The sequence below is a fragment of the Chanodichthys erythropterus genome, chromosome 3 (genome assembly GCF_024489055.1).
Source record: "Chanodichthys erythropterus isolate Z2021 chromosome 3, ASM2448905v1, whole genome shotgun sequence".
Taxonomy (NCBI): Eukaryota; Metazoa; Chordata; class Actinopteri; order Cypriniformes; family Xenocyprididae; genus Chanodichthys; species Chanodichthys erythropterus.
The window spans coordinates 27,194,299-27,216,108 of record NC_090223.1 but is presented as its reverse complement, the minus strand read 5'-3'; the positions used below and the strand labels follow the sequence as shown (position 1 = coordinate 27,216,108).

At 36.8% G+C, this 21,810-nt stretch overlaps 1 protein-coding gene across 1 annotated transcript; it reads left to right on the top strand.

Annotated features, from left to right (window-relative positions):
- Nucleotides 1-3,404: 3,404 nt before the first annotated feature.
- Nucleotides 3,405-19,970, top strand: pdgfbb (platelet-derived growth factor beta polypeptide b). The gene is made up of 7 exons (XM_067381590.1): nucleotides 3,405-4,267; nucleotides 9,260-9,356; nucleotides 9,982-10,044; nucleotides 12,628-12,821; nucleotides 14,387-15,320; nucleotides 16,719-16,860; nucleotides 16,987-19,970. Exons 1-6 carry the CDS (start codon nucleotides 4,199-4,201, stop codon nucleotides 16,847-16,849), a joined length of 1,488 nt encoding a protein of 495 aa, XP_067237691.1. The 5' UTR covers nucleotides 3,405-4,198; the 3' UTR covers nucleotides 16,850-16,860; nucleotides 16,987-19,970.
- The last annotated feature ends 1,840 nt before the right edge of the window (nucleotides 19,971-21,810 follow it).

Here is a 21,810-nt window from a genome sequence, read left to right as displayed (position 1 = left end):
AACAACCCAAGTTGGGTTGAAAATGGACAAATCCAGCAATTGCGTTGTTTTAACCCAACGGTAGGGTAAAATGTTTGCCCAATCTGCTGGGTAGTTTTATTTAACTCAACTATTGTTTAAAAATTACTGTATTGCTTAATTAAAATTAACCCAAAGTATTTTGGAAATGAACATTTATTAATGTTCAATGAATAATTATTAAACAATAAACATTTATTAAATTGCTTATTAATACATTTATATTAATAAACTATTAAACTATTATTAATAAAATATTAAAGCTTATTAATAAACATTCACCTTTTGTCTATTATTGTTGTCTCTAATTGCATCTGGTTTTTAATTTCCCAACTATTTTGGGTTCATTTTAAGCTAGCCATATAGCAATTTTTAAATAATAGTTGGTTTAAATAAAACTACCCAGCAGGTTGGGCAAACATTTAATCCAACCGCTGGGTTTGTCAATTTTCAACCTAACTTGGGTTGACCCAGCATTTTTTAGAGTGTATTTTTGTCCAATTTTCAAAAGCTTTTTTGCGTCAAATCAAAGTTTGTAATGTTATGACTCACCTCGTAGCTGGTTGGCTTGGTTCATGGCTTATAACAACTTATAAAGACTTTTTTGAAATCCCTATGAGAGAAATGAATAGAAAAAAACAACGCCACTGATAAAGTGGGCAAACACTTTTGCAGTCTATACCTAAAATCGCATCACCAATTGGAAATTCAAAAATAATGACGTGAAATAAAGTGATCTAAATGAGTAGACATATGGCTGTTTGACTGTGTTCCAAAAGCCTTTCTTACAGAGAAATGCTGGTTTAAAGCTCGGCATGTACAGAGAGACAGAAACATAATCATGAACAGACTTGAACAAATGGGTAGATATTACAGATGAAAGAAACCAAGGAATAGTGCAATATCAAAAGGATGAAAGGATGACAGGGGGGCAGGGAGGAGGAGGAGAAGAAGAGAGGAAGCCGGAGACAAAGAAATGGAAGGAGAAAGAGGGAGTGTGGGAGTTACAGTGTGAGATGAATAGAGAATAAAAAGATGAACACTGCACAATTCTGTGGATCAGAATGGGAGCAGAGAGATGAATGAGAAATTAGATTAGTTGCGAGAGGTTGTCCAGCCAGCCTTGTTCACACTTGACCCCTTGACCTGTCCTTTTCCTAATAAGACATGATGATATCTGCACACACGCGTGTCAGTGATGCTTCTCTGTGGCAGTGCTCATCGTTTTGTCTGACCACAGTGCTCTTTTGTTTGAGGCCGTTGGCAGCTGCCCACACATTTTTCTAGTAGACTTTGCTCATAAACGTGCTTTATTAACATCTTTTAGTGTTAAGCGCAAATGTTTTTAAATACACAATTGGAGTGCAGTTGATTAAAGTGCTATTTTGGTTTTTAAAGTTATTAAAATCTCTGCAATTTATGGACATGTTTTTTCTTCAGTTGAACATTTTTTTCTAGACCTTTCAGAAGGTTTATGCTTAAAGGCTTGTTTTTAGTTTAGTAGATAAATATGTATGAATTTTGTTAGAAAACTATCATTTCATTTATATATTGTAAATGGATGAGTTGGAGAAACATGATTTTGATCACAGATGGGTGAGCATTAACCATCTTTTCTTAAATCTGGAACTTAATACAAGAGATATATTTGTTTGTTCTGATGCATTTTCACATTAAAATTACAATTTAAGAAGTGTGTTTCAGGCCTGTTAGTGGGTGGGATGTTCCTGATCTGCAGTGGTCAGTATTTATCAAAAGTCTTTCAAGGAAGGAACAGAGGTGAACCGGCAACAGGGTCATGGGTGAAAGTGCCAACAGTGGGCACGTGAGCATCAGAACTGGACCACGGAGCAATGGAAGAAGGTGGCCTGGTCTGATGATTCATGTTTTCTTTTAGATCACATGGATGGCCGTGTGTGTGTGTGTGTGCCGCTTACCTGGGGAACACATGGCACCAGGATGCACTATGGGAAGAAGACAAGCCAGCGGAGGCAGTGTGATGCTTTGGGCAATGATCTGCTGGGAAACCTTGAGTCCTGCCGTTACTTTGACACGTACCACCTACCTAAGCATTGTTGCAGACCATGTACACCCTTTCATGGAAACGGTATCCTGGTGGCTGTGGCCTCTTTCAGCAGGATAATGCACCCTGCCACAGAGCAAAAATGCTTCAGGAATGGTTTGAGGAGCACAGTTTGAGTGACTTGGCCTCCAAATTCCCCAGATCTCTTGGGGAACCCAAAATAGTTACTGGTTCTTCATGGAACCAGATGCCAATAAAGAACCTTTATAAGAGTGTATAATGGAAAAAAGGTTCTCTAGATTATAAAATGGTCTTCACACTAAGACAAAAATGGTTCTTTTAAGAACTTTTAATTGAAAGGTTCTTTGGGGAACCTATAATGGTTCGTCTATGGCATCACTTTATCACTTTATTAGTGAAAGGTTCTTAGTGGGAATAAATAAATTAATCTAACTAATGCATGAAGATTTACATTAATTTATGTATAACAGAGCTGTTCATGTCACCTTCATTTTAGGCTGCTGACCTCTTGATTTCATAACTCGGACCCATTGTGCAAGTCTGAAAGGTCATAAGATTTAAAATAGCTTTGAAGAATTTTGGTATTTATAGATGCACCTTTTGATTCCATCGCCATGGGCAATGCTGTGAAAACATTTAAAAGTGCCCTGGCTGGAGAGAATATGTCAGCCACCATCCCATTCATTCTATGCTAATGAAACATTAACTTATTCATGCTATTATGTAATTTTTTTTCATTTATGCATGTTTTTTTTTCTTCTTCAAATATGCTAATTGAAAAGTTTCTTGCATCATCATGCAAACATATAAAAGTACATCTTAAGTAAAAATAACTTTAATGTCTGTATGAAGTGAATTCTAACATTCAAGAAGTAACGGTAGTGCATGTTTGAATACAGTAGCCTATACTGTAAATATGCAAATATGATTTTTTAGTATATGACATAAAATATAGGTAATGCCTTCATACTTGGAATATAGTGAATGTGTCATGGGATAGCTGAATGCTTATAGAAAAGAGCAGCATGAACATTTTGCAAAAGTGTTCAACAGAAGAAAACAAGCCAAACACAACATGAGGGTGAGTAAATGGTATATTACATAGTTTATTAACGGAAAACATAATAAAATGTTATTTGTTCTCATGCATATGTATATCTAAAGGATGTTTCTACCGTTAAAATGTGTTCCAGGCATCCACACTGAAGCAACAGGACCTCGTCTGAGCTCTTCACCCACCTCCCATCCTCTCTCTCTCTCTTTCTTAGTGAGTACAGCCCTGCCTTTAAGGGGAGGGTAAGATAAGAGTCCACATACAGACCCCTGAAATCCTCCTCAGAGCCACAGTCCCATAATCAACACCGCACAGACAGCTCGCGCGGGGCCGTGCACGCGCTGGACATTGATAAGAAAACTGCAAGACCAGGAGTTTTAATTTAACTTCCATTAATGTCGCTTTCATTTAGGGGCAATGCGAAGACGAAGGGACCCTCGTTTACTACACATGGAGCATCTTGGATTGGAAAGACTTTTTTATATATAACTTTTCTATATATTTAATCAACGGTGATGTGGAGTTAATAGTGATATTTTGTACCAAACAAAGGGACCGCACGCGCATTACTTTATAGGCATACTATAAAACCACGTTTTTTATTTAAAAAAGAAAAAAAAAGTCCTGCTAAACATTTTGAATTAGCCTACTTTTTTTTTTTTTTTTAATTGACATGACTGAACAGGTATTTTAGATGACCGTTTTCTCAGATCATTTTAAGAGACGTCTTTATTGGACTGGAGCATGTAAATCAATGATTAAATAAACGCCATCTGAGGAATCCGGGATTTTGGTGCTTCGCCTGGAAGAAAAACTCTTCACTTTAATCCGCAAACTGCCTTTCAAAGGACTTCAAATGGGCCACTTGCTCCTCAGAAGAGAGACTCATTCTGCCGTGGAGGGCAATTTGAATGTTTGCGCACTGAGAGGAATGTCGAGCCTGCAGAGCCGCTGAGGGACTCGAACTGCTGCTTAATTAACCCGATATTTGCTCGCGAGTCGGAGTCCAGTGCTGAGCGTCTCGTGCGCGTCTCTCTAAATGCGCGCTGTCCCGCGGAGCCCCGCAGCGGCACGGCAGCAAGATGAGATCGCGGATCCCGCTACTTCTCGCGGTACTTGCGGCGGCGTGTCTGCGGTTTGGCAGTGCGGAGGTAAGAGTGACTCAATGGACATTAATGATTCTTAACTTCCTAACTGGGAGAGTTCATTGGTGCATGATGCCCTTTTATAGGCCTAGTTCTTTAACAATACACATTAGTAAGTTTTATTTTTTTATCTGATAATTAAAGCCTATCTTTTTGTTAATGACTTGTTTTATAGAGTGGACAGGGATTTAGAACATTCAAATGAAATAAACTCTGTTATTATTTACTCCCCCTCATGTTGTTTTTTTCCAAACTATTTTTCGGTTCTCCATAAGAGTTGATGGTGACAAGCCCCCAAAAAGGACAAAAAGCAGGCAAAAGTCTCAATACTCATATTCTTTTAGAGCCATATGATAGATTTGTTTTGGAAACAAGACAAAATTTTCCCCCAGAAAATCTTCCCCTCTGCTGTAGCTCATTTTCAGTTTCAACACATGTCGGAAGCAACAACTTTCATAAATGTAATTAAAATAGGCAAGATGCATCTGCATGCTTTGACCTGAATGTTGAAAATCTTCCCTTCAGTTTAATTCTCGATTTCAGATATTAGAACTGATGCATAGTTTGTTATGATCCATTAACCAATGGAAATTGACATTTTTAATGATCTGATGTGAGGTGTTGGCAGATGTATTTTAAATCTGAAGAATGAGGCAAATGATATTCTAGAGAATAATTTAAATAAACATTACACAGAATATTACACAAAAGTCTTATGGAATAGCCTACTCTTATTAAGTTTTTTTTGTTGTTGTTGTTCTTTTGGACTTTTTGTAGTTTGACAGATGTCCCTTTATGGAAACATTCTTCCCAGTGCTTCAAAGCCTCTTTGAATATTATTACTGATACATGAACTTTGCTGTGTAACCGGTGGCAACCCACAACATCATAAACCACCCATGGAGAATCATATGAAGAAATTCTCCATGGTTGATTCTATGAAAAGGATCAGTGATCTGATGGCTGACGGCCAGCTTGTAATCCTGATTGGTGCACCAAGGATTGTTGACATTTAGCACCCGAGATGTTCTAATGTGTTTGGCCTTCCTCTGACCATCACAGTTGTGCTGCATTAGGCACTCAATCAACCCCCCCCCCCCCAACTCACCCCACCCTCAAAACCGATAGGAAGTCATTTCTAAATCATGCACCTTTTCATGAAAGGATGAATGCTTAAAAATGTAATTCCTTATTTGAAGGGAAATGCATGATCAAAACTTTTTTAAAAGCTGTGATTATGATCCCTCTCAACTTTAAGATGTGCTTTCCGGAGTTCCCCTGAGTAACAACATTATTTTTCATCTCTTTATGATGTGTGATTTGGATGGAAAAATCCTGCTAGGTGAAAATCAGACAAGTAAAACATATTCACTTGATTATATGTTTTCATTCGCAGATAAAAATTAAAACCATACAGACATGCAGTGTTATTTCTTGCAGCTACACAAACTGATGGCTGTGCATATTTGCATGTGTTATGATATGGGCATGTGTGTGTGTGTGTGTGTGTGTGTTAGAGAGAGCATTGTCAGCAGATGTGCAATTATGTATCATTACTCCCCAACATTGCCTGTGCATTCCACCACTCCTCCACAATCCCAGAATGCTCTGGGCCTGTCCTTCACTCTCTGATGATATAGCAGCAGGGCTCAGAGGTTGTAGTTCAGCACACGCCACCATCACACACCAATTCATTGGTTTGTTTGGATGAGGCAACCTGCAAATATCATCTTAACTTATCATTTTTTTTTTTTTTTTGGTGATATTCTGATTTTTGCTTAAATGTAACAATGTTTATTTTATTTTGAAAATATTTCATTATTTATAATGTAATAAATAATATTTAATTAATTATTTTTCTAATTAAGTCAAGTCTTTTCCATTAGGAAAGAAACATACTAATTAAATCTCTTTAATATCTCAGATGCAATCATATCAAATATCATATCACCTTTCTGAAGAGATCTCAATAATGTCTCAGACTGTTGTTAGATTTGACCAGTCAAACTAAAGTCAGAAATCTGAATATTAACTCAAATGTTTACCAAAATTTACTAAATTATCTCAACTTTTCTGTCTACTGTACATCAACAATTTTCTTATTTGTTTAGAAAAAATGTCCGAGATGAAGATGATACATAAATGAAACTCTTAAAGGGATAGTTCACACAAAAATGAAAATTATATCATTATTTACTCACCCTCAAGCTGTTCCAAACCTGTATAAATTTCTTTGTTCTGTTGAACACAAAGAAAGATATTTTAATGAACGTTTGTAACCAGGCCACTTTGGGGCACCATTGACTTCCATAGTAGGAAAAAATTACTATGGAAGTCAATGGTGCCCCAAAACTGTTCAGTTCAACACATTCTTCAAAATATCTTCCTTTGTGTTCAACAGAACAAAGAAATTTATACAGGTTTGGAACAACTTGAGGGTGAGTAAATAATGATATAATGTTCATTTTTGGATGACCTATCCCTTTAAGTCTCCTGAGCTTTGCAACCTCTGCAAATAAACATTCTATTCTATTCTATTCTATTCTATTCTATTCTATTCTATTCTATTCTATTCTATTCTATTCTGTCTGTGTGTGTGGTCTTTTTGTGTGCCATCTGGAGTCTGTATGTGTATTTTTTTTGTCCAAGTGTGATGCTATATATTTACACTGGGTAGTCATAAAGTAATTTAGTGTGCTTGTGTGATGTATTATAAATGTCTATGAATCAAATAGGTGTGAATGAGTGTGTTTTAAGGTGTATGTAAAGACTTTTACAATTTTACAAAAGATTTTCAGTTTCAATTTTTCAATTTTCATTCATTTCAAATGAATGCTGTTTTCACTTGGTCTTTCTTTTCTTCAAAGAATCCTGAAGAAATATATCACAGTTTCCACAAAAATATGATCAATTTCAACGTTGATAAAATCAGCTTTACCATGACGGGAATAAATTACATTTGAAATTATATATAAGAATAGAAAACTTTTTTAATTGTATAATAATATTTCACAATATTACTGTATTTTTAAGTCTTCATTCGAAGACATTTTACAAAATCTTACCAACCCCAAACTTTTATGGCAGCGGCTATTTGCACTAAGTGAAAATATGCTGTTTACACTATAGATGAAAATAGCGATAGATTCCATTTACACCATGTAAAATTATCAGTTCTTTGCAATAAGAGTAAATAGTAATTAGATGCTATCTATATACTTTATAGTGGCAGATACTATTTGCACCTCAGTATTTTTGCACATTAACAGGATGCAATAATATCATAGTGTGCAAATGATTATATTTATTGAAATTATTAAATCGATGCTGCCTTATTAGGAGAATAAAAACCCTTCCTACACCTTCCCCTACCCAATAAACACTTAATATTATTAAACACTGTTAGACATTGGTGGGCGGAGCTAGTGTAAATAGCATTTGCCAACAAGGGATGCTATTAGCACTTTGTCTAAATAGACACTCTGAACTTGGCAGTGGTAGTGTTGCGTTTTTATTCTATCCATCAGTGCTGTGATGAGTTCAGTATCAAGAAATCACTGTGACAACGTTTTATCGACGTCCAAATCTTTACCTGCTTATTTATGTCCTGGTGTGCACTATAGATCTGAATTGAAATCATGCTGTGGTGTTGGCAGAAGTTCATGCATGCACAACCGGATGATAGAGCGCTTGAGAATGTGAGAAGAAATGAAAGATGGAAAACTGATGATTCACAAGATTTATGCGTTTGGACAAAACAGGATCACTGAGCTTCTCAAAGCTCCCAAGAGTGTAAAATTCACCAGTGATTCACCATGCATCCATTTCTGTTGAATTATAAGTGCACACCGCAAGAAGTGCGGCAAATTTCAATGTTTCTTAACATTTGGCACGCTTGTATTCCTGCATTTGTTCTGCCCATGTGAAACTGTCTGAATCACCAGCCAGTATTGTGACTGATTTCCCTTATCACGCCAATAACTGAAATACTCCATCCTTCCGGTAGCCTCCCTCATCCATCTCTCTCTTTCTCCTCCTCAAACTCACCTTTTCTCCATCTCTCCATCCCCCACTTCCTTTCTGCACTCTTTCCTGTGTCCTGCATAAATGCTGCCAGATGAGACAAGGGTCAGTTGCCCCTGTCTGGACATGCTATGAACAGGGCTATTGTGTCCCCAAGACCTGCACTGACACCCTGAGACAAACCAGCATCTATAATGTTCTGTCTCACACACTCAAACACACACACAAACACACACACACCACATTCATATTATTTTATATATGCTCTCTTTGGAATACTTGAATCTGATGAGTCATTCAGAATTGTATGCTCAAATGTTCATATAATTGACTCTAATTGCATTTAACTGACTTAGCTATTAACGAAATTATATGTTTTATTGTAATTTATTACGATATTTTAAAACTGTATTTCATATTTTGTATAATTATCCATATGTATATATTTCAATTAAACTATTAGTTAATGTTGCATGTACATTTATTTATTTTGTATATATCAAAGGGGATAACAATAAGTCCATAGGTCATAATGCCAATTTCTGGGTTAATCGCAAGTTTGGCTGACTTATGGTCATATGTATTTTTCAATTAAAATATTTTTAAAAAGTAATTTATTCCTGTGATCAAAGCTGTATTTTCAGCATCATTTCTCCAGTCTTCAGTGTCACATGATCCTTCAGAAATCATTCTAATATGATGATTTGATGCTCAAGAAACATTTATTATTATTATCAATGTTGAAAACAGTTGCTGCTTAATATTTTGTGGAAACCGTGATACATTATTTTTAGGATTCTTTGATGAATCGAAGAACACCAAATAGGAATTTTTGATAATTTAAATTTTTTTTCTCTCACTTTTGATCAATTTAATGGAACTTTTGCAGAATGAAAGAATTAATTAAAAAAAAAAAAGTTAGTGTAACTGCTGATTATTTTTAACGCACCAGTTCCTTTTTCCTCTCTCTTCTAGGCTGATCCTCTCCCGGCCGCTGTGGTTGAGTTGGTGAAGGGTGGATCTGTATCTTCTATTCAGGACCTGCAGTTTCTACTGTTCTCTGAATCCATAGGTAAAGAATTGCTCACATACTGGAAATCTCTCAGAGATCGCACAAGCCTCTATTTTCTGTTATTGAACTTCTTTTTATATTTTTTTCTAAGCCTATGGGTTTAGTGACTCTCTTGACACCGTAGTGACCTGTACTGTAGCCGTCAAATGTGTTAGCTATTTTAGAGGTGAATGCTTTTTAATATGTAGCTAATTTGAAGTGTTTTTTGATCAAGTTTCAAAATACTTCTGACTTTCCTGGAGGCAATTATTGCCCTTTAATAAAAGTGTTAATTATGACTCTGGGCTACAACACCCCGGTATCACACACTTAATATAGAATGCGTCTTGAATACTTATTACAAAGCACCTTTTTGTCTTTGACTTTGAACCGTATGTTGTCCTCATTTAGATTTAAGGCATTTAGACACTCTTATCCAGAGTTACTTCATGCTTCATGTGACAAAAGAGCCCATCCAAAACCATTAAAAAAACCTTAACCAATGTGTGGTATGATGTGCCAGTCCTCTTCATCCCTAGAAAATAGAAACAAGTTGAAAGGATCTGCCATTAAATGAGCTCATGCATATTCACCATTAATTTACTATCTGTTCATGTTTGAAAGTTGCTGTTATTTTGTTCTCCAGAGGTTGAGCCAGACATTCATCATGAAAACGACACCAGCAACCGTCTGCCACGGAGTCTTCTGGGTTAGTACTTTGCTCTTCTTCTCTTTTCTTGCTTGTTGCTGTATCATCATGTCTTATTCTCCTTTATGTTGTCATTATTTGTTAAATGTGTATTTATTTTTTTATAGCCTATAGTCTAAACCTATATATTTTATTATATATTATTTTAGTGGTTTAATTCTTATGAACTATTATATTGATTTATTTTGTGTCAGTGTATAACATGCGCTTTTAAATAATGCTCATCACAACAAGTCAGCAAATCTCTCTGTCATTCATCATCATTATTACCAGACAGGGCCATACGCAGAGTTTTATCAGTGTCGAGGTCCCATAATGTCAATGTCAACTTTTAATATTAATTATTAGCACCATTACAAATAAAGATTGTTGACCAAGGTGCTGGACAATATATCAAAGACCATCAAAATTAAAACCATACAACATAGCAGATTACAAACACAGACAACACCAGAAACTCCACAATTCAGCTACGATTAAAAGCCAGAAAAAACAGATGTGTTTTGAGTTTTACTTTGTTTTAGCAACACTCTCTGCAGTGAATTGGAAGCCAATGCAAAGAAATTAAAACTGGAGTAATGTGCTCTCCATTGGATTACACTTTCAAAGTCCTTAAAAGACAGAAATGATTTTACCGCTAGGACTTGAAGATGAAAAAAAATGATATATGTTTGTCAAATTTAAGAGCACTACCAAAGTTTAAACAAGGTGTGCTAACAGCTTCTGAAGATTCAAAAACTATAATCTCAGTTTTGGCTTTATTGAGGTGGATTAAATTTAAGGACATTTGGGCCTTTACATCAGTTAGACAAGCCAAAAGACTATTCAAACCCCTCTTGTTAGATCACAACGGCAGATAGATTTGGATTTTGTCAGCATAACAATATAAAGAGATACCATTTTTTTTTAAATCGACACCAAAGAAACCATGTACAAGGAGAACAATTTCGGAGCAACCTTGAGGAACACCATAAGTAAAAGAAGCTGCACCTGAAGAGAATTCACCAATTCTAACAGAAAAGCTTCTATTATTAAAGGTGCCCTAGAATCTATGATTCACAAGATGTAATAAGGTGTCCCCAGAATGTGTCTGTGAAGTTTCAGCTCAAAATACCCCATAGATTTTTTTATTATACCATGTTTTTACTGCCTATTTTATTTATTAAAAATGCGCTTATTTGGTGTGTGTACACCTTTAAATGCTCGTGCTCCCCGCCCCCAAGCTCGCGACTCCATTAAACATTGCATAAATAATACCGAAGTTCACACAGCTAATATAACTCTCAAAATGGACCTTTATAAACTGTTCGTGAAGCAGCATATCAGATCACGCAAGTATGGCATGTATTTTGTGGATGTTTGCTAAAATTTGATTCTGTGCTGCAAGGCTAACGGGGCTAAAGCTACACACTGTTGGAGAAACTCAATAAGAATGAAGATGTGTTTATGAATTATACAGACTGCAAATGTTTTCAGGTTAAAAATGAAATTAACGACATGGTTCTTGTCTCCGTGAATACAGTAATAAATTATGGTAACGTTAACCACATTTAACAGTACATTAGCAACATGCTAACAAAACATTTAGAAAGACAATTTACAAATATCAGTAAAAGTATCATGATATCATGGATCATGAACAGTTATTATCGATCCATCTGCCATTTTCGCTGTTGTTCTTGCTTGCTTGCTTCACAATACCTGAAGAACTTCTGATGATTCGGCTGTGCAGCTCCACAACATTAATACTGCCTTGAACATGGGCTGGTATATGCAAATTTTGGGGGCGTAAATAATAATGATCCCGACTGTTATGTAACAGTCGGTGTTATGTTAGGATTCGCCCTTTTTCCGTGGTGTTTTCACGCACGAGATTTACATAAGAAGGAGGAAACAATGGAGTTTGAGACTCCCTGTATGTCATTTCCATGTACTGAACTATGCCAAGGTAAATTCAATGTTCAATTCTATGGCACCTTTAAAATAAGATTGAAACCATTTACTGCAAGAACATTTTCCCGAATGCCCACACAGTGCTCCAAACGTGAGATGAAAACATGGTCAATTGTGTCAAACACTGCACTCAAATCTAACAGCGCTAACACAGCAGATTTGCCAGAATTGACAGTATATACTTTTACCACTGCTGTTTCCTGGAGTGGTATTTTCTAAATCCTGATTGGAAAACTTAAAAAATCTTGTTTTCATCCAGAAAGCTCTGTAGTTTGTAAAACACTGTTTTCTCCAAGATTTTGGACATAAAAGAAAGGTTGGAGACTGGCCTAAAAATTAGTCAAAACTCTCACGTCTAAAATTGTCTGATTAAGATTCACTAGCTGTACCAGGTCAAAAGAGTCAAAAAGACTCAAAAATTCTTTGGCTAAAGAATTTAGCTGTACGTTGAAATCCCCAGGAATAAAACGCCTATCAAAACTGGGAATGATTCCCTTTAAAAAAGTCTGAAAAGAGGGGTTTGGGGTTTGAGATTAAGAGGCCCTTGACGACAAGCACCTGTAAAAATCGAGTCTTATATGTTTTCCATGTAATTCATTTTTGTCTGTGTGTTTCTGTGTTTGTCTGCAGATGCTCAGCCCGCTCAGCAAGCCATCTGTAAGATCAGGACTGAGGTCATCGAGGTCACCCGCTCCATGTTGGATCGTAGCAATGCAAATTTCCTGTTGTGGCCTCCGTGTGTGGAGGTGCAGAGGTGTTCGGGCTGCTGTAACACCAAGACCCTGCAGTGTGTTCCTGTACTTACACACACAAGATACCTACAGGTGCACACACACACACTCTTTTCAAGTGCGTACTTACTAGGGGTGTAACAATACACTCATGTCACAATTTGGTTTGATACTGTTGGTTCTGTTGTTCTCACATGTTTGAACAAAGCCGAAATAGTAAAAAGGTACGTTTTTTATCATTATTATTGCATCTAAGATACACAGTTAAAGGATTAGTTCACTTTCAAATTAAAATTTCCTGATAATTTACTCACCCCCATGTCATCCAAAATGTTCATGTCTTTCTTTCTTCAGTTGAAAAGAAATTAAGGTTTTTGATTAAAACATTCCAGGATTATTCTCCTTATAGTGGACTTCAATGGCCTCCAAACGGTTGAAGGTCAAAATTACAGTTTCAGTGCCGCTTCAAAGAGCTTTAAATGATACCAGACGAGGAATAAGGGTCTTATCTAGTGAAACGATCTGTCATTTTCCAAAAACATTTTAACCATAAATGCTCATCTTGAACTAGCTCTAAAGTTTGAACTAAATTGTCATATACAATATGCTAGTGCAAGAATATAACAATTAGTTCATACTTTGACCTGTGGAGGGCAGTAATACACTTAGCAGTGTCTACACTGCTGGAATTCATATAGAGAAGAAGAAGAGAGCTAGTTCAAGATGAGCATTTATTATTTTAACCATATAAAATTTAATTTTTTATTTTTATAGAAAATGGCTGATGTTTTTCTCTAGATAAGACCCTTATTCCTCATCTGGGATCATGTAAAATGCTTTGAAGCTGCACTGAAACTGTAATTTTGACCTTCAACCATCTGGGGTTCATTGAAGTCCACTATAAGGAGAAAAATCCTGGAATGTTTTCATCAAAAACCTTAATTTCTTTTCCACTGAAGAAAGAAAGACATGAACATCTTGAATGACATGGGGGTGAGTAAATTATCAGTAAAATTTAATTTGAAAGTGAACTAATCCTTTAACAAAAAGTACTGCTCATTAAAATGACTTTGTATTACATCAGAGTGTGGACTTGAAATGGTGACACCACAATAGGAAAATTCAAAATAGCTAAAAATACAGAACTATATTAGACACATTGCACTTTGTCCCTAAATACATACGTTTAAAAAGTTTTAAATATTGTATTTTATTAAATAATGTATTTTATTTTTCATTTATTAATAATAATTAATAAACATGGAAGCTCAAAAGTGTGACCTTCTGGGTTTACCATATTGAATGCTAAATTAAAACTTTCATTCTGGGTAAACCTAATCGTTGCTATCCACAATACATACTGTATTGCGATATAATGTTGACACTGCATATTGTTACACCCCTAGTACTTACCATACATTCTCAGAAAAAAATGTACAAAAGCTGTCACTGGTGGTACCCTTTCAAAAGATACTATTACTAATATGTACCATTTAGGTCCTACTAAATGTAGGTGCTAATATGCACCGTTTAAGGGGTAAACAATGTATAAACGTATACATTTTAAAAGGGTAATACCCCAGTTAAAATCTTTTTTACCTTTTTATTTTGTGGGTGCATATGCACCATTTTCAGTTTCCTCTCCTCTTCATCCTCAGGTGATGAAGATACAGTACGTGAACAAGCGACCGCTCTATGATAAGGCCGTCGTCTCTGTCCTCGACCATGTAGAGTGCCGCTGTCAGCCGGCTCCTCGGCCTTCGCAGCGTCGGAAATCATCCGGCCAAAAACTGGATGCACGGGATCGTTCGGGGAAAACTCGACCCAAAGTTGAGCTCCATAGCAGGGATGAACTCAAACACAACCAGAGGTTAAGCCTGGATGACCTGTTCAGCCACAGCTGGCTGCCCAAAGAGAGGTTCTCTGAATCGGGAGCACCAGACACTTTCCATTTTGGCCGTGATGGCTGGGATCGGAATGAGACTCAATATGGTGGGGGCAAAGGTCATCATCGTCACCCTGCAGACGGGAGGAGACACAGCAACACGAATGGCACATCAACACAGGGAACGATGGCTCCACTGCCGAATCATACCGAGCAGGAAGAAACTGATTCGTCACTGCACAATGTTACTCAGTTCGAATCACAGAGTAATGCCAACCAAAGTACAACCAACCAGACATCAGAATATAATATGGGTCCATTGGAATTAACCAATCAGACTTTTAAGCACCAGTCAAATCTCACTCAAGAAATCGAAAAATTGCGAACAACCAATCAGACAGAGCAACTTGCTTTCAATGCCACAGAAACAGCCAGTCAGAATCTGGGAGATGTAGAGGAGAACGGTCAGAGAGTGAGTGGTGAGACCTCAGACGTAGAGGTGAAGGAGGAGGAGCGAGAGCAGAGACAACTGGACAGAAAGGCCAAGGAGCAGGAGATGGAAGACTTGCTGCTACAGCACAAACTCCTAGAGGAGCAGAAACACAAACATCACCTCAAAATACAACAGACGAATAGACAGCCGGACGAGAAACTACAGCAGCTCCATCATAAACAACAACACACTTATACAACCACACAACGGACAGGTAAAATACCAAAACACACAAACAAACAAATGTTCTTCCACTGTCTGGTAGAAATTAGTCATAGTCAGCTGGGAAATACAGTAGCACATTTGGCTTAAAGGATTAGTTCACTTCAGCATTAAAATTTACTGATGATCTACTCACCCCCATGTCATCCAAGATGTTAATGTCTTTCTTCAGCCGAAAAGAAATTAAGGTTTTTGAGGAAAACTTTCCAGGATTTTTCTCCATATAGTTGACTTCAGTGGGGTTCAATGGGTTGAAGGTCCAAATTACAGTTTCAGTGCAGCTTCAAAGGCCTCTACAGGATCCCAGATGAGGAATAAGGGTCTTATATAGTGGAACGATCTGTCATTTTCTAAAAAAAATAACCACAAATGCTCATCTTGCACTGGCTCTGTGATGCGCTATGCATTACGTAATCATGTTGGAAAGGTCACGCGTGACATAAGTGGAAGTAATGCGTAAGTAAAACCATCTCATTTGGCGAGCAGGCCGCCATATTTTTTTTAGAAAATTACCATATGTTTTGCCAGATAAGACCCTTATTCCTTGGCTGGGATCGTGTAGAACCCCTTGAAGCTGCATTTAAACTGCAATTTGGACCTTCAATCCATTGGTAGCTGTTGAAGTCCACTATATGGAGAAAAATTCTAGGATGTTTTCCTCAAAAACCATTTTCAATTTCTTTTCGACTGAAGAAAGAAAGACATAAACATCTTGGCTGACATGGGGGTGAGTAAATTATCAGAAAAATTTTATTCTGAAATGAACTAATCCTTTAAGAAAAGCTGGTGAGGTATGCTTTATTGGCTCTTCAGAGCAGAATAGATAGATAGATAGATAGATAGATAGATAGATAGATAGATAGATAGATAGATAGATAGATAGATAGATAGATAGATAGATAGATAGATAGATAGATAGATAGATAGATAGATAGATAGATGGATGGATGGATGGATGGATGGATGGATGGATGGATGGATGGATGGATGGATGGATGGATTGATTGATTGATTGATTGATTGATTGATTGATTGATTGATTGCCCACTTAATGTAAGCGGTGTTTAAGAACAAGCACACTGGGGCATATTTGGACCATGTTCGGTTTAACTCTGTTGTCAACCGATGCCTATGAATATCTCAGTTGACTAATAATATATTCTACCAGACTCCTACACACCACAAACAGAAAGTAACACTTGCTTAACGCCTACATAAACTTGTTCAGTGCAGTATGGATAGCATAAATCAAATGCAATACTTATTATTGTGCAGAATAAAAAGGCTAATTTTATTGGATTCAATACAACACAACAATACTGCACAACACTGCAAAATCAGAATATAATATAGATAGATTAAAAGTTGATTTTTCTTGTGCTGGAAACAGGAACTACATCTCCTCCTCTGCAACATCTCCCTGCACACAAACCTCACAGGCCACCTCCTCACCCCCCGAAAAGGAGGAGAAAACAACGTAATCGTATCAGCAAGTCTGCAATGAGAGCCCTTCTCATGTAACACAAACACAGGTGAGCTGCTCAGATTAGCAAAATACTAAAATAAAATTACACTTAATATATAGTCAAATGTTTAAGGGTAACAGCATTTAATGCAGTATCCTGACTATGCCCTTTTCCCCCCTTGCTCTCTCGCAGATAGATGTTCAGATGGAAGTAATTTCACCCATATGAGTTCTTATTTATGTAACCGGTGTGTCCAGGGACATTAAGAGTTGCGGCATTAATCACTTTTCAAAGAACATCTGCAACTCATCTCTCTCCTTCTCTGCTCAAAGTCATGAGGAAAGGGACAGTCCTGACACAGAAGATGCTTGCATGGAGGATTGTTGCAGGTTCTCTTGCACCTGCTGAAGATTCCCTGTGCTCCAGTTGGCTCTTTGAAAGGACATTCAGCCTTCTAGCTCCAAAAATCCTAGAAGTGGGACTTGAGAACCATGTAAACATGAAACATCTTTTGAACACTGATCAGAGTAATAGTATTATGCTGGGTCAGTATGTAGTGGTAAACAGCTTGTTCAGCACAGAACTAGTAAAAGGTGGAAGAGAATAGCCTGAAAAAAAAACTATATTTCCCATGATCACTTACCTTAAGAGAGAACCAGTAGTTATATCTGTGCTACATCTTTTACCTTTCTTTTTGAATCACCCAAAAAAAGCGGTTGCCATTTTCAGTTCTGTTGTGGAATCAGTGGTGAAAATGAGGCTTGGATTTCATGAAGCATCATTTTTCCCCTGGTCAAGGATTTTCAAAAATAAATCTTTAAAAAAAGCACACTATTTCCAGGGATGCACTCGAAATGTTATTTTATGCCATATTTTAAACTATGTGCTTTTACCTAAAACATACAGAGACAGAAAACGCTTGAACAACTTTGTATTTTAATATATTACCAGTCAAGTTGTTTGCAGTATCATTAGTTATTATTTAAGCGATTCTTAACACTGGAAATTCACACAGGATAAAGCAAGGGAATGCATTTCTGTCTCAATTAATTCCTCAGACCTCTAAGAGTGTAAAGGTGCTACATTATAACACAAAGCAGTAAGAGTTTTATTCATTAATATTATTTATTCTTTTGTAAATCTGTTCTGTTCACAGCAGGCCCAGTGTTTCATCATAGTCTTACAACACCAGAAGACCAAAATGTGGATTATTTTTCTTAGTATGTTCATGTACAGATGGTCTGTTTTGGATCTTTACTAAACCTTGCAGATTGTGCAGAATTTGCACTCTTTTTATATTAAGAATAAAATTTAAACACTAACCATTAAGGTGTAAAACATGGTCTCATTAAGATTTTTTTAAATTTGTCATGTAATTGTAATATGATTTAATGTTACCACTACCTTCAGTTGAGAAACAAATACAAAGCTATTTAGATCCTCACATGCACTTCATTTGTTGCACACAGTCTTTAACTCATTTGGCAGACACTTTTATTCGAAGCTGCGTGTTTCCTGGGAATCAAAGCCATGAACTTGGGGTTGCTAGCGCTATGCATACCAGTTACATAAACTCGTTTTCAGCACAGTGCATTAATAATGGTGTGTTTTTCCTCTCTCACCCTGATAAAACTAGCTTATTCCCACCTCATTTGCCCAGAAAACTTCACTTCTGTACTTACAGTATCTGCCAGCAGCATTTCATTTTCATTTTGGCTTGTTTATGTTTGAATTTATCAGAGGATTTTGATCCCATGTTTGTCACATTCTACAAACTTACCCTACCAATCAAATGTTTGGGGTCCGTAATTTTTCAGCTAGGACCTATAATTAATCAAAACATTTATAATGTTACAAAATATCAATTTTTTAAAAAAAAATGTTCTTTTGAGCTTTCTATTCATCGAAAAAAAGAAAAATGTTTCATGCTTTCCACAAACAATATTAAGCAGCAGAACTGTATTTAATATTATTAACAATCAAAAATGTTCCTTGAGCAAATCATCATATTAGAATGATTTCAGAAGGATCATGTGACACTGAAGACTGGAGGAATGATGCTGAAAATTCAGCTCTGCATCACAGAAATAAATCACCTTTTCAAATATAATAAAATAGAAAACCATTTTAAAGGGCCTAGCACAGAAGGTGCAAAGGCACCTATAGTATCCGTTTTCTTCTTCCGCTCTTGAGTGAAAATTATAAAATTTGGCACACTGATAGAGAACAGTCTGAACATTATCCACATCAATTTTGGAGTCTCTAACTCCCTCTAGCGCCACCAACTGCCCAAATTTGCTAGAAGCAAAATTCTTTTTTATCTTATTCGTTGGCTCAAGAATGCAAGAATTTTCCGCCATTTTGAAATGTACAAAAAAACTACTTTTTAGAGCTTGCTCTATAGACAGTTTGTCCGATTTCACCAAAATAGGCTCACATCATCTTCAGACTGTGCTGGAAAAAAATTATTAAAAGCTTTTTGATAAACCAAACCATTCTTGAATAATGTGCAAACAAATTCTGCGAAGAGCACATCAAAATGGATGCGAGGATGTATCTCCGCAAAGCTTTAGTGTATTAAGACAAATCTTGGTACAAGTCATCAGAACCATGACCTGAGGCTACTTGCAGCATATTGGCATAGTGCCACCTACTGTTCAGGAGAAAAAATAGCTTGTTTTGCTTATAAATTTTGATTTGTACGGAGCCCTGGACATGACATGCAGGAAAAAAATAGTAGGCTAAATCGTGCGCATGATTTACTAATTAATTCCCTCGATTTACTAAAACGTGCACGTGATTTACTATGATTTTTGACCAAATCTATGGAGCTCCACACATGACATGCAAGGAATCGAAGGAATGAAATAGTAAATCGTGCGCATGATTAAATTTTTTTTCTTGCATGTCATGTGCGGAGCTCCATAGATTTGGTCAAAAATCATAAAACTGGTATCTATTGATTCAGTGCAGCATACCAAATTGAATACCAATTTTCCCGTATCTGCCATTTTGTATTTTGTTGTAAAATGCTGTCTTTTATGAACACATTAGCATATCATTACGAAACTCTGTGTGTCATCAACACCATGCCCTGAATGTTCTGAAAAAGTTTCAGAACAAAATTTATAATGGAAATTCAAAACTTGATGGTTGAATCTGGTGTCTACTAGGGCTGGGCGATATATCGAATGCTTTTGTCACGCTCATTTCGTCAGTAAAGCCGGTTCCCTGATTACCGCTAAATCGCCATCACCTGCTTTCAAATGGAGCGGCATTTAATAGACAGAGCCGTAGTTCACTGAAAAGCTACGCAATATCACGTTCATATCACGATGAATCATCTTCGATAATGAAGGCAATATTGCGTGTCTTATCAGTGAACTACGGTTCTGTCTATTAATGCCGTTCCATTTGAAAGCAGGTGATGGCGATTTAGCGGTAATCAGGGAACCGGCATTACTGACGAAATGAGCATGACAATCTCATGCAATATATCGCGCAGCCCTAGTGTCTACCATTTTGAATTTATTTGAAAACCTACTTTTTCAAACTCCTAGAATTTTGGTCTGATTTTCACTAAAATTGGTTCAGATCTTCAGACCATGCCAGTTATTAAAAGCTTTTTCATAGACCACACTGTTCTCAAATAATGCATCAATGAATTTGTTGACATGATGACAAGCTGACTCTGAGGCTGTAACTCTGCAGTGCTTTGGCATATTGACACCAAACTTTGTGTGTCATTGTCACCTCACACTGACCACTCCATATTAACTTGGCAACAGCACCACCTATTAGTCAAAACGATAAACAATTCAATCATATTACTAGTCATGGTATTTGATTTTTCAGCTGTTTTGCATAAAATAATCTAAAAATGTCTTTAATTACTCATTGTTGCAGTTGGTCTGATGTTCCCAGCCATGCTTACATAACTCATCATGCCTTTTTTGTGCTTGGCCCCTTAATTGCTACTTGCAGCTATATCATAAATCGTGCACATATTTTAGTAAATCGAGGGAACGAATTAGTAAATCGTGTGCGCGATTTAATTTTTTTTCTTGCATGTCATGTGCAGCCTTGGAGAGCATAAAAGTCTTCTTTCAAAAACATTTTAAAAATCTTCAGTGGACAGATTAAACTGTATCATGAAACAGCCTGATGCAGTCCCACGGCCCTGTAAATGCTAAAGTGGGACGTCCCAGAAGTCCATTTATTTCCCTATCGCCACATGAAGTTCCACTGGCAGCTGGAGGTCTTTGGTGTTTCTGAAATGGGAGGAAAGTTTATTGCGTTGTTACTCAAGGGAGTCGTGTTGTTTGTATTTGTTTTTGGGAAGGTGACAAATATGTTCCTGGACTAAAGGATCCTGATTAAAATTCCCCTGTTCGCTGAGCATAAAGTGGCCAAGAGGCTCTTTCTCAAGGGCACTGACAGATCTACACTCTTCAGCTAAGTTTTCTGGAACCAAACGGTGGATCTCTGAAGGTCTGTTTTAAAAACAACAAGACTGTATTTTTTCAGACCCCTGACCTCTAGCTATTATAAATAATCCAATAATGTTTGTAGCAGTACATTGTGCTTGACCATCATTTATGCAATGAAAAAAAGGCCTATCGTGCAGTTTGTTTTTGTTTGGTCTGTGTGTGAATTGTTGTGAGGGTGCCCTGCTCTGCTGCGGCCCACCCGGACAGATGGACGCACTCCCTCACTTCATATCTGACTCGCTCCCTTGATAGCTGGAATTTATGTGCTGAATTAATGCAATTAATTATGCGCCTCTGCATTCCTGTGGGAGGAGAGAGACAGTGAGAGCCAGTAAAGTGGATCAGCTCAGTGTTGGCATTGTACATCATGACCTTAGATGAGCTTAACATTTTGATGCATGAAGATTCAACTCAAACTTGGAATAAACTTCACTCTTAGTAGCAGTTAAACAGTTGTAATGTTAAGCACCTGTCTCAATATTTTAAGTGTTTATATGTTTAATTTATATACTTTACCTCACTAAGA